This window comes from Cydia splendana, chromosome 23 (genome assembly GCF_910591565.1).
Source record: "Cydia splendana chromosome 23, ilCydSple1.2, whole genome shotgun sequence".
Taxonomy (NCBI): Eukaryota; Metazoa; Arthropoda; class Insecta; order Lepidoptera; family Tortricidae; genus Cydia; species Cydia splendana.
This window is the reverse complement of record NC_085982.1, coordinates 5,426,650-5,440,398: the sequence shown is the minus strand read 5'-3', so window position 1 is coordinate 5,440,398 and position 13,749 is coordinate 5,426,650. Positions and strand designations below refer to the sequence as shown.

Sequence of the window (13,749 nt, the reverse complement as noted above, 5' to 3'; positions counted from 1 at the left end):
AGAAACACTATAACTAAAGATTTGTAGTAAACATTTCTTGAATTCTTAAAGACGAAACAGTCAGTTATGACTTAGGTTTGATTCGTACTTTACTTATAGAAAAATCTTCTTAGCTATAGTATAGTCTTATGATTTGTAGCTGGCCCCGAACGGCTAACCCTTTGTCTATTGTTAAGTAAAACCGCACGTGCTACTTACCTGCAAAAAGGGTCTTATTATTCTAATTTGCACATGAGCGCGGACTAGTCCAACGCTAAAAAAACCAGTGTTAACGATAACGCGCCTTTGTTACGCATCTCGATGACACATTTTAGACTGGTTCTGTAGCGTTCGACTCGCCGGCACTCAGTAACCGTAGCACATAGGGGTAAATTCACGATCTACGGGGCCAAAATTATTTTTGCGGGTTTTTGTATTTTTGAACGTTTTACGAAGTTGAAACAACTGTTTCATGATATTTTTTTTTAATTTATAGGGTATTTTTTTCAAAATTCTACTGATATGTAAAATTTCGACATCTGCACAAAAGAGGAAAAAATTAAAAATATAGTAAAATGTGTATAATAATTTATTACTGAAATAAAACCAGTTGCCATATTAAGCTACAGTCTCTGCTATGATGTTTTCTTCTTCGCTTCCGGAAGAGCACTCTGGGTTCGGATCGGCAGGCAATAGCAATTCTATCGTCTCTGGCGGGAAAGTACTGTGCTTTCGTTTTTTTTACTTTTCTCCTGCAGCTCAGTAAGGGGTCGGAACTCAAAAGTAAGCGATTTAAAATATCCGTGTTGCAGCTTTCTTTCGTAAACTTCCTTGCGAAATCAAGTCGATAAGATCGGAAATGCTTGTTACGCGCTTCTGCAGCTTCTTCAGTGAGCTGTCCAATGGGTAGTAACGCATTTTTTTATAATAACAGCACCATGGACTAGTATCTTATGCATCGTGGGCGTCATGGGATGCCATCCGTATAATTTGATATATAGTTCTCCTGTTTCCTTTGCGTAACTGTCGTATTTTTCAGAGTCAATTTTGTGGCAGCTTGATATCGTCTCTAAAATTACTTTTAATCTATATATCAGCTCGTAACTGATTCCAGTTATATCTGATGCTAATTTTGGATCATCAAAAAACCTTCTGCTGGTGTTTCCATCATTCGTGTTGCCGAAATTTGCCTTTGGCATATCTACAAACAACGGACTTTCAGCAACGGGAATCGCGAAAGAGCCTTCTAGCCAAGAATTATTGTTTTTTATGAATCTGTCTTTTTTATACTGAGCTTTACTCCATCTAGTCTTAAATTCTGACTTGAAATAAGCAAAATTGCTTTTAAATAATTCTATTTGCTCATTAGTGCAGCCTTCATGAGAAAAAGGTTGATCTCTTAAGGAACACAGTTTTTCTTCCAATGTAGGTAAATTTTTACTTTTGAAGAGATAAAATATGTGTTTTCTAGTCACGATCTTCATTTCTGACGTATTTGGTACATCTAAAACAAATAAACATGTCGATTAAACTCAATACAAAAAAAAGTTTATTTTTGAGTAAAATGGCGGATTATTTTTAAAGTATAAAAATTATGATTTGGCGGAAGCATGCGGAGTCTTTTTTTAAATTATAATAACCAAAACAATAGACTATAACATGTCGTTAACAATTCTGCTCGATCTCACCCTATTGTATTACTTATTAACGAGTGAAGTTTATTTTTTGCGAAAAATGACGCTCAAAAACAGTCTCTCTTTCAGAGCATTAACCTAGCCTCAAAAACAAATAAATAAAGCATATTTTTATTTTTGCTTATAAATTACTAACCTGCTGTTTCAGAATCCATGATTTTTTTCACTCTTGATCTCTTAAAAACAATAAACCACACCGTCAAAGTTTTGCTTTTCTAAGAGCGCCGAGAACAAGTAACATACACGAAGTGACACGATCAAATTCCGACTGACGTGAAACGAATTAGAAAGTGCATACGAGGGTGGGAGGGGTTGTTATCTAGCCTCTAAAGGGTCCTCTACCGCAGGTAGCTGTTATCGCAGAGGTATTTATTGTTTTGATAAATCGACTTTTGGCCGCGTAGATCGTGAATTTACCCCTTAGTGCGTAGAGGGACCACACATAGCCTCGCAAAATATTTTTCCATTGGTTCATTTTCAATCTTATTGCAATTTCCATAGGAGTTGTAATACAATAACCGTTTAAAGTGACCGAACGATTTTTTATGCAGGTGGTAGCACGAGCGGTTTTACTTAACCCTTTACCGCATATGGATTTTTATTCTCCCCGAATTAAATATATGTAATAAAACACTATAAATGTAACATAAAAAAAATTGAGAAAAAATCTATATTCGACACAATTAAAAATAATAGTAAATAACAATTTGTTCCAAATTTGGAACTTTATGTATTAGTGGCTAACCGGAGCCCGATTATCAAACTGGTCAAATTTGGAACTGTATGTAATATATGTATGGAAATGTAGGTTTAAGAAAAATCATTTACATTTTCAAAAACTAGTTATTATTTTATTTTTATATTTATTTTTGGTAAGGTTTAGTCTATGGTAGCCACTTACCATACAGAACGTATGCTTGTTTGTCATTGACGTAGTAAAAAAACTTGATCGTTATTGGTTATTCACTCACAAGCTTTTGGTAGCTGTAGCTACCAGCTGTCACCGGTTATCTACAAATAAAATAATGATAATCAGTAGTTCAAAAAATGTAAATAATAAGTAGGAAACTTGATCTTAATTTTGTTATGTAAATAAACAGTAGGCATGAAATTTTTCTTTTATTTATGTTCGAACATACATATTACAATTTCGGTAGATTATTTTTGCCGTAGGGTAGTTTTACTAACGCGGCTAACGTACCTACCTTAATAAAAAATAAAATAAAGAAGTAGCTTGCCTGAGACTGAGTGCATAAGGTTCCACATTTGTCAAACTGATAAAAAAATCACTAAGCATAATGTTCCATATTAGTCCAATTCTTCTAGCTTGTAAGGGGCTATTCATAAATTACGTCATTTCAAATTAGGGGGGGGGGGTCTGGACATCGGATGACGGTAGCATGAAGTAGGAGGAAATGGGGTTATTTGAAGCATGATTTTTGGATGATTATAGGGGGGGGGGGGGGTCCAAAATCGTCAAAAATCGATGACGTAATTTATGGACAGCCCCTAACGCATAGTGTTCCATTTCACGAACAAACTTTCACGACATCATACATAGTAATTTGAATACAAATGCTTACATGTTTTACCGTAAAATGTCGCGGCATCTATTTTTCTAATACTCAACACTGGAAATTTATTTATTTCATTAAATATGACAACGAAAAGCTAATTACAAAGTAGTCAATCACACTTGCAAGTAAAATGGCCGGACGTCGGTGGAAATGATAACCTCATATGGACCACAAACCAGTTAGAAGCTGTATCGATTACAGAAAACGTTCAGTAGTATTCATAGTTTCTACCTCTTCCAAGTTCAGTAAAACAGATGACGCTTGTATCAATCCACGAGGATAATATCATTTCGTTCCAAATTTGGACCCATATGCGGTAAAGGGTTCAATAGACAAAGGGTTAGCCGTTCGGAGCCAGCTAAAAATCGAAAGACTATATCAAGAGATGATTGCTACAAATCGATTTCTAGATAACAACATCTATCTTTTCTTATATACAATAGTCTTAAAATAAAATACTTACATAATTCGTACCACGGTAAGCAACTGAACGACAGGTAAGCGCGTTTAACTCGACACAATAAGCAAATAGTTTTAACAACGAAAGCTCAAAAATGGGCATTTTAAATAAAATCATTAATATAATTAAATAAAATCTTACACAATAATTTCTTAAGCTATAAATTGATAAGCTTACTTGAAATGAATAGTATAATGTAGTATATATGTGTTAAGTTTTAACACAATATTTGTATTTGACACAGTCGTTTATGTGCATTATTATTTAGTTAGGCACACTTTTTGGTTCGTTAGAAATTCTTAAAAACTGATTTTTTTTATTATATTCATATTAATTTGCGAGGTGGGATTCAAAGCATTTTAGGTTTTAGGGTGATACATTTTTTTAATTATTTAAATCCTTTAAACTACATTTCCCGTAATAAACAAATTCAAGAAGACCCAGTTCCTATAATATACAAAATTCCTTGAATAACTTAATATATAAGTAAGATGTATTTGAACAGTCAAACAGCCCAGAAATATATCATTAAAAATGTATGGATCTTTCCGAGCTATTCATTTAAACTTGTTATTATATTCTGTATCTTTAGATATTTAAATAAAAGTAAACAAAATCTACCCTCAAATAGCTCTTTAAGCCAGTTGAGGGTAGATGAAAACATTACATGATCAAATAATGTAGGTTAAAGTCAGGCCCCAATTTCAAATGTTATATGGGAAAAAAACAGATATTTCTTTTGCGAAGTTTCTGACAATTGTCAAGATTTAGAAGAATTGTAGGTAATTTTTGACAGGTAATGAGTTATATGTCGGAATTTCGTGACAATTGTAGTGTTTCTTGTGACAATTGTCATAAACTTAGCAAGAGAAATATCTGTTTTTTTCCGATATAATAAAGTTTTTTTAAATAAAACAATGATGGTGGCAAACAGGAATACGGCCCGCCCGATGGTAAGCGGTAACCGTAGCCCATGGATGCCTGTGACGTCAGCAACAGTGATGTTTTACAATTGTCGCACCTGTCACCGTGGTGAAATTGGAGCCAGGTCATTCAGTGACTGATCCAGGCGCTTTTGTATTTGGTTGGATAACCAATAAATGTTATAACTGCCCGAAAATTTACAAATTGTTTGTTTACTTATATTTAAATACCTAAAGATACAGACTTTAGTAAAGTGGCTTTACTTAATATTCTCCATGATTAAAATTTGTCTTTTTTTGCTTATTTTATATGTTTATACTATTTTACATACAGCTAACTAAAGTGTATCCATCCTTACGTGTCTTATCATGTAAACAAACGTGACGTCAAAGTGTCATTCCAACAATACGATTCATAGACAATCTAGACATCGTAATGTCAGATGTTTTTGAGGCGATCCGTTCGTTACTGCGATTATTGATGAAAATCTTACTAGAAATGATATTTTTCTGTGGTTATTTGGTTTATTTCAATACTTTGTGATGATTATTGTGTAAAGTCTGATAATTGTTTCGAGAAGTGTTTGTTTACATAATAGGACAAGGATGAATACACTTTATTGTAGTTGATGATTCAGTGCAGTGTTGGAGGAAACGTTAATGCAATTAACAATTTTTGGCCATTAACCATTATAAATTGAACCGTAAACTCTAACCGTCCGTTACGGTTTACGGTTTAATTTATAATGGTTAATTGAAATTAACGTTCGGCCAACATTGATTCAGTGAATCGTGAAGGGCTATCTCTATGTATTAGACATACCTTCTCTCATGGCGTAGTCGAGGATCTCCTTAAGCTCCTGCCAGTCGACCTCACCGTCGGCGCCGGCTAAACGGTCGAAGAATGCACGGATAGGGTCCGCTGGCTCCGGGTTGGGGGCTATCTCTTTCACCTGGTGAATTCATTGTGGTTTAGTCGATTTTCACTGGCTTCGATAAAATACAGAGTGGCTAAAAAATAACTGCATTCTCGTTGCCAGGGAGGTTTTGGGATTATACTAAGCAACTTTTACTATGGGATCAACCCTGAAATCGCGAAAGAAATTTGGCTGTTTCATACATTTTGGCTGGTCCAATTTCTATGGGAGGGTTTTTAGCCACTGTATATGTCTGTTAAAATTTAAAGTACTCGTAATGGATTTTATTCTCTTGCCTGTGAATGATAAGAATCAGGATCCTAACCGAACCTAATATGTGACGTTTTCAACCAAAAGGTACCACTTCTTGGTTGTCGGTAAGGTTGATTTCAAATAGAAGGTATATGGAAATAGCGCCTTATTGACAACCGACAATAAGTACCCTTTTGGTTGAGAATGGAACATATTTAGTCAGTATTGGACCTATAACCGAATAGTTAGTTATCTTTTTTCCAGACTGAGAGACATTTGACAAAAATGATACAAAATTAAACCATGTCACTTTGAAATAAAGTACAAAACCGTTGTGATAAATATATTTCCCCTGTGTATAGGTTTAATTAAACGTAACCTTTTAAGAGATTGCAATAAAAATCGACCCACAACGTGACACAACGAATAAAGAGGACGCAGGTTCGATCCCAGCCCTAGAAACTGATCTCTTTTTCTTTCGTAATGACCTTAACATCTATATCAGTCTATGATTTGGTAGAGATTGGATGTATATTATTTTATTTTAAACATACCCTGTCATCAACGTCGCCCATGCCCACATCTTCGTCGTTTTCACTGAAAAAAAAAAACAGATTATGATTTGAAATATACCAGGCAATTTATAATGTGTACGAACTACGCCACGACTATTTTAAATAACACACAATAATAAACTTTATTAGAATGTATTAAGGTTCATTTTATACTGTGGCCCATATCTTAACGGCTCGGCCACGACTTTGCACGCCCGGCGACGGCCACTATAGGTGGGAGCGAAAGGTCCATTCGCTGTGTCTCGCTCCAACCTATGATTGCCGTAACGGAGAAGACAAACCGACAAACGTGAAATACGTGTCGTTAAGGAGTTCTGTTCTGGTCTTCATCAGCAGCTCTAAGTTCACGACCTGACACTTTTTGAATGCAAATAGTTTGTTGATGAAAGTACAAAAATTACTATATATATATGCCTATGTCATTTTAAAGTTTACTTAATGAGGTTGGCAACTGTCAAAGGTTTGCATAGATGGCGCCATCATATCTTGCTATGAGATTCGGCTTAAAGGGCTGGCATCCTGGGCATAAAATACCATTAAAAAAAATTGACACAGTTCTAGGCATTGACAGGGCAAGCTATACACATTTCTCATACATCAAACAGGAATTTCTTCTCCTCCTTTTAACCCTTCGAACGCCACGTCACGACAGGCGCGCCATCATGAACCTTGTTGGAATGCGCGAAGGTTGACATTGGGCTGCAGCCGCGCGCGTCACTTGACTTCTTTAGTGGTCAAAGGGTTAAATATTGAAGTCGGTTAAAATAACTAAAAAACCTGCCAAGTGCGAGGCGGACGCGCACGAAGGGTACCATTACGCAAAAAACGACAAAAATATCACGTTTGTTGTATGGGAGCCTCACTTAAATATTAATTTTATTGTGTTTTTAGTATTTGTTGTTATAGCGGCAACAGAAATACATCATCTGTGAAAATTTCAACTGCCTAGCTATCACGGTTCATGAGATACAGCCTGGCGACAGACAGACGCACAGCGGAGTCTTAGTAATAAGGTCCCGTATTTACCCTTTGGGTAAGGAACCCTAAAATACTCACGCCATGTTATTGCTCTTCTCAGAGAACACTCGCACCAGGAACTCTCCCTCCTCATCTGGCTCGAAGGTGGAAGGCACTATGACGTACGAACCAGGCGGCAGCTTGAATCTGAAACAAGGGATAATGAACTTTATTACTATTGGATAAGATTGAAAATACTGGGTGTGAAAGTGGCTGCATCAAAGCTTGGATTTTAGACACGGGAGGGACTTTGAAGCAGGGACCGGTCTGGTATCCCCTTCGAGGGTTTTGGAAGGGCTTTGCTCACCAAAGCCCTTTCGTTTGGTATGTGTATACCTAATCTCAAATTAGTATGCCTATCGGCGAAACATGGCGTTCGTACATACTTTTTGTACCGACACTGTTACCTATGTTTACAAATAAATCATTTGACTTTGACTTTGGCTTTTTAATACGGGTAAAGAGTTCACTTTTCGAATGTCTGACACCCGTTCCTAAGCGCTAACCTCTTGAAGAGGTATCCCTTATAACGCTTATGCCATTAATCTTCCTATTCCAACGGTTTAGGCACGCGCCCATAGTCGCAGGACTTAGATAATGTACTTTACAGTACATATGGTGCTACTTTACCGCACTAGTGCGATAATTAGCACATTACGTAACTATGTCAAAAATGTAAAGAGCCATATGTACTGTAAAACGTTGTACGATACATGAGCGAATAGGTAATTCACAACTCGTGTCGATTTAAAACACTCCCTTCGGTCTTGATTTAGTTTATCGCCACTCGTTTCGAATTTCCTCTTTTTTGCACTTGTATCGTAATGTACTATTACGCACTTGCATCAAAATGTGTTCTTATCTAGCGCTAACCTCTCTCAGGTTGATGAACGCCTGCGACCTTCCGACTGAGGCGTTATATTTGAAGTTGATGTCCAACAGTTTAGGCACTTGCCCATAGTCGCAGGACTTAAAGTGTATTCATCCTCACGTGTCTTATCATGTAAACAAACGTGACGTCAAAGTATCATTCCAACAATACGATTCATAGACAATCTAGACATCATAATGTCACATGTTTTTGAGGTGATCCGCTCGTTACAGCGATTATTGATGAGAATCTTATTAGAAATGATATTTTTCAGTGGTTATTTGGTTGATTTCAATACTTTATGAGTTCCTTTAAGCATAGAACAACACTTTACATAAATACATACATATAATCACGCCTATTTCCCGGAGGGGTAGGCAGAGACCACGGATTTCCACTTGCTACGATCCTGACATACCACTTAACGTAACACTTTAAGGGATAATTATTGTGTAATTCCAGAGAAAAATGTGATGTCGTCGAGAAGTGTTTGTTTACATGATAGGACAAGTAAGGATGAATTAACTTTACATAATGGTATACTTTACTTTATGTGTCCTTACCTAGCGCTAACCTCTCTCAGATTAATGAACGCCTGGGACCTTCCGACAGAGGCGTTGTATTTGAAGAAATTGATGTCCAACGGTTTAGGGACATGTCCGTAGTCGGGCAGGCGGTACACGGCGAAGCCTATGGTTAAACACTCGAGGCCCTGGTGCCGTTGGGAGCGGCGGTTCTTTTGCATGAGGGCCACGATTATCTGGGGAACAAGGATAAATAGAGTATTTGTTTAAAATAAATTATTTCACACCATGCATGAAATAAAGCACCAGATAATTATACTATACAGTTATTTTTAAACACAAGATCTATTTAACCTTTTGAACGCCACAGACGGCAATTGACGTCAACGCAAAATCGTGACAACCAACGACGCCAAAGACGGCATATGATACCGATCGTTTTTTGATCAAAATCTACTGAAAAACACACCACACAACAAAAAGTAGGTGAGTTGACCGTGACGTCATTGTGTAATGTATCATATAAATTCCATGGAATTTATAAATGATACATTTACACAATTTACATGATATATATGATTCCATATGGAATTTGGAATTTCATATTGGAATATCATATAAATTTCAAAAAGATTTGATAATACTATTATCAAATCATTTTGACAGGTCTAAAAAAGAAACTGATTTGACTAGTAGGAAGATACCCTATATATTTTTTTACGTTAAATAATGTATTATGAATACTCACGGTGCACTTGTTTTCATCATCATCCTCGTCGACGTCCGTCAGAGTGACAGTGTATTGCGGGTTACGCCAGAAGGACTCCAAGTAGTTACGGCAACCACCGGCAGTGACACCTGTCAAAAAATATTTATCAATAACAATAGGCCCCGTGCATAAACTATAGGGGACAGCACAGGAGCCGTCAGATTTTTGCTTCCGATTTAGCCCACAAGATGGCAGAACCTACTATGCACAGGGAGACGTACCGACGAGAACGGTAGATAGTTGCACTTGCTTTGGCAATGTACACGTGCACATATGTTACCGATTCAGGCCACAAGATGGCAGAGCCTCCAACGCGCACGGTCCCTATAATTCGCATCTTATTCGGAAAATAAACGCATAATGTGCATCGAGCAACACCGGGAAGGGAGACGGCTTTCATACTATTTCCCCTCTCCCTAAAAATCGATGACGTAATTTATGGACAGCCCCCAAGTACGAAAATGCCGGGATAAAGCGACGAAGATGATAAGAAAATGTGGTATTACCTCGCACCCATTCGCCTTCAAATACAGACATCTCCCATTTCTTAGTGCAGCCTTCTGGGCACTCTTCGGGGTCCAGAGAGTCAGGGTTCAAATTGCAGATCTCCACTCTGCAATTAATTTAAATATTATTCACTACAGATTGCTACAGATGATACCTTGTATGCTACATTATTTTAAAATGTATTCATCTTTACGTGTCTTATTATGTAAACAAACGTGACGTCAAGTGTTATTCCAACAATACTTTACAGTGATTATTTGGTTGATCTCAATACTTTGTGAGTTTCTTTAAGTATACAACAACATTTAAGTGATGATTATTGTGTAATTCCAGAGAAAAGTGTGATAATGTCTTCGTAAAGTATTTGTTTACATGATAGGACAAGTAAAGATAAATACACTGTATATAAAGTAGGCAATAAAGTAACATTTTGCTCGTTTTTACCTTGAGAAGTGTGTGCAAAAGTCCTTGAAAGACATCCAGAATTCGCCGTCATCATCGAACGTGAGGCCCAACTCCTGCTTCTCAGATTCAGGGATGTAGCGCCACTCCGGGGACCTTACGAACAAAATTAATACAAATTAGGGTTATCATAAATATGGGGACGTCCACCGACGAACAATAAATCAAAAGTAAGTCGCTTAACTTCAAACCCGGATTATGCGATTTGTATTTTGTATTAAGAATAGGGTAGATATTTACTGAGGGGGTCGAATGGATTTACCCGAGTTTGAGCTTAACTTCAAACTCTGGTAAATATAAGTCGGCGGCCGATCGTAAGATCAGGCAGATCGTAATGTTCCTGCGTAATGTTTTGACGATAGTGACATTAAACCAATATATAGGTAGGATAGGTTAACGTACCTATCCTTACCTTCGGGCGTCTAAAGCAACCAAACGAGGTTGCTTTAGACGCCCGAAGGGCAAACTGCCCAGAAATAGGGTCAAAGATTTTCACGTTTCACGATATGCCTAGGAATTTCACGATATGCCTGATCTTACGATCGGCCGCCGACATATACATAGTTACTTTAGAGGACTAATATAATTATTCTAAGGGCCACTTGCACCATCCGACTAACCCGGGATTAACAGGTTAATCCTGGAGTTACCATGGTTACCAGTACAACTTGACACTGGGTTAACGGTTTAACGGCTTAACCCCGAGTTAGTGGGATGGTGCAAGTGGCCCTTAGAATAATAATATTAGTCCACAACGGGTTACCATGGCAACACACTAATAATATGTATTAGAAATTAGTAACTAGGAATAGGAGGTTGTTATTGACAGAGCGAGCGCAAAATTCTTTCGTATGTCTGACTGTTTCTTTCTATATAGTTCGTTTTTTTTTGCATTAGAAAGAACTTGCAAGAAGGTAAGCGATCTTGACATGTCTTTTAATTGAAAAACGCTTTTTAAAAATCAAAAACTATTACTTATGAAAGCAGAAGAATATAAATGATCGTATTAGAATCATAATTGTTACATATTTGCCGTAACTTGTTTTTAAAATGTGTTTTTCAATTAAAAGACACATCAAGATTGTTTACCTTATTTCTAATGCTAAAAAAAAACGAACTATATAGGTCGCATTTATTAACAGATTCTCGTGAAATTGACTAAGAAGGTTCGAAAATTACACTGTGTTTTCTGTAACAGGAGCAATAAATTACACTGTAGGCTGTACTCCTCAAACTGACCAACATTTGTTCAGCAACTTTTGAAAATAACTCATGGTTTGATTTTTATTACATTAAAGTGTTTATCCTAAGACGCAATGTATTGCAAATGAGTCGCTTAACTTCAAACTCGGGTAAATCCATCTGTCAGATTATGCGATTTTGGTATTAAGAAAAGGTAATAGGGTAGATATTTGCTGAGAGGGTCGAATGGATTTACCCGAGTTTGAAATTAAGCGACACAAATTTTGTCATGTTACAGCGTGACAAGCAACGTCAAACACACTGATGTCAGCGTACATTGAAGGCAATATTTATTTTGTATGAAAAAGAGGAAGTCTAAAGGATTCATAATTTTTAAAAGTTGCTGAACAAATGTTGGTCAGTTTGAGGAGTACAGCCTTTAGTTTAATTTATTGCTCCTGTTATAGGAAGCACCCTGTATATATGGATTTATCTGTAATTTTTATTTTACATACTTGTCACTCCAGGGTCCGTTCCATTCGGCCTCGTTGCCCCAGGGGTTCCTCATGCGGAGCAGCGGGATCTTGCCCTGGCGGCCCGGGGTCTCGATGTCGACATATTTGACCCGGGTGATGGAGTAGGCGTGGCCGCGGATGAGGCCCTGGGGGGTCTCGGCTTCCAGGATGTGGGGGTCCGGCTGTGGATGTAAGAAAAACGTTTGAATAACTGTAACTCAAGTATGAATTTGGCGCACACCCTGTTTCTTATTGAATATTCGGCCGAAACAGAAACTTTTATTCATCAAACATATGAACATCATCATCTTCCTCGCGTTTTCCCGGTATTTTGCCACGGCTCATGGGAGCCTGGGGTCCGCTTGGCAACTAATCCCAAGAATTGGCGTAGGCACTCGTTTTACGAAAGCGACTGCCATCTGACCTTCCAACCCAGAGGGTAAACTAGGCCTTATTGTGATTAATCCGGACTACTCAAGATGTTTTCGTTCACCGAAAAGCGACTGGTAAATATCAAATGATATTTCGTACATAAGATCTGACATATGAACAATGAAACACCTATAATTCGTGCAAAGGGGTACCCCTTTCCATGAATTATGGAACCCGGCCAAGTGCGTGTCGGACCACGCCTACTGTAATTAAGAGACTAATTCGTTAATCGTAATAGAAAATTGACCGAACGCTATCTGAAAGTACAGTGTTGTAAGTTTCGGCAGTTTTTTGGCCGAAAATGATAAAGTGGCGTGTTTTTACGTTCTCATACCGGGTGTGGCCTGTAATATGAGCAAAAAATTAAACTGTAGGCTGTAATCCTCATACTGACCAACATTTGTTCAGCGACTTTTAAAAATAACTTGTGGTTTGATTTTTAATACACTCTAAAGTTTATTCTAAGACGCAATGTATTGCGAATTTTGTTATGTTAAAGGCGTGACAAGCAACGTCAATCTCAATGATATGGCGTGGCGATGGGGTCCATTGAAGATAATATTTATTTTGTATAAAAAATAGGAAGTCTAAATTCTTCATAATATTTTAAAGTTGTTGAACAAAAGTGTCACCGTTTGAGGAGTACAATCTATGTTTTAATTATTTGCTCGTGTTGCAGGCTACACCCGGTATATTATATAGATTAAAACTCACCTCAATACTGCATCCCATGAGTGAGTTCCTCTCGTAAGCTTTCAGCAGGATGGTGTAGAAGTTGGGCGGGAGTTCCGTCATTTCATACATTTCCGTCACGCCGCCGGTGAAGTCTTCCATAGCTTCGCATGTCGATCCGCCTTTCAGGGCTTCGTAAGAGCCGTGTAGTCTGTAAAAAAAAATGTTGAAAAACAAAAGTTAAGTCAAACATCGGATAGGACCAAATGGTGGGAAAGAGGTTTCCCTCCCCCTTTGCCCAGCAGTGGGACACTCCTATATGCTAATAAAAAAAAAACAACTAAAAGTACCTTCGTGTAGTAGTGATACTTTTCGTCGCGGTCGGACAAGAAACGAAGAAATTAAAGATGGCGCCCACTAT

At 37.5% G+C, this 13,749-nt stretch overlaps 1 protein-coding gene across 4 annotated transcripts in view; it reads right to left on the bottom strand.

Moving 5' to 3' along the window:
• LOC134801815 (calpain-B) overlaps positions 1-13,749 on the bottom strand; it is a 54,869-nt gene that overhangs the window by 18,632 nt on the left and 22,488 nt on the right. For 3 of the 4 annotated variants that reach the window (XM_063774442.1, XM_063774441.1, XM_063774439.1), the window contains 9 exons: positions 13,371-13,539; positions 12,225-12,406; positions 10,510-10,623; positions 10,065-10,171; positions 9,538-9,647; positions 8,829-9,025; positions 7,434-7,541; positions 6,357-6,399; positions 5,457-5,586 (listed from right to left, as the gene is read on the bottom strand). In XM_063774442.1, the coding sequence (XP_063630512.1) occupies positions 5,457-5,586; positions 6,357-6,399; positions 7,434-7,541; positions 8,829-9,025; positions 9,538-9,647; positions 10,065-10,171; positions 10,510-10,623; positions 12,225-12,406; positions 13,371-13,539 (1,160 nt within the window). Of the gene's footprint in view, positions 1-5,456; positions 5,587-6,356; positions 6,400-7,433; positions 7,544-8,258; positions 8,296-8,828; positions 9,026-9,537; positions 9,648-10,064; positions 10,172-10,509; positions 10,624-12,224; positions 12,407-13,370; positions 13,540-13,749 lie in introns of all 4 variants that reach the window. The other variant, XM_063774440.1, reaches the window with a different exon arrangement.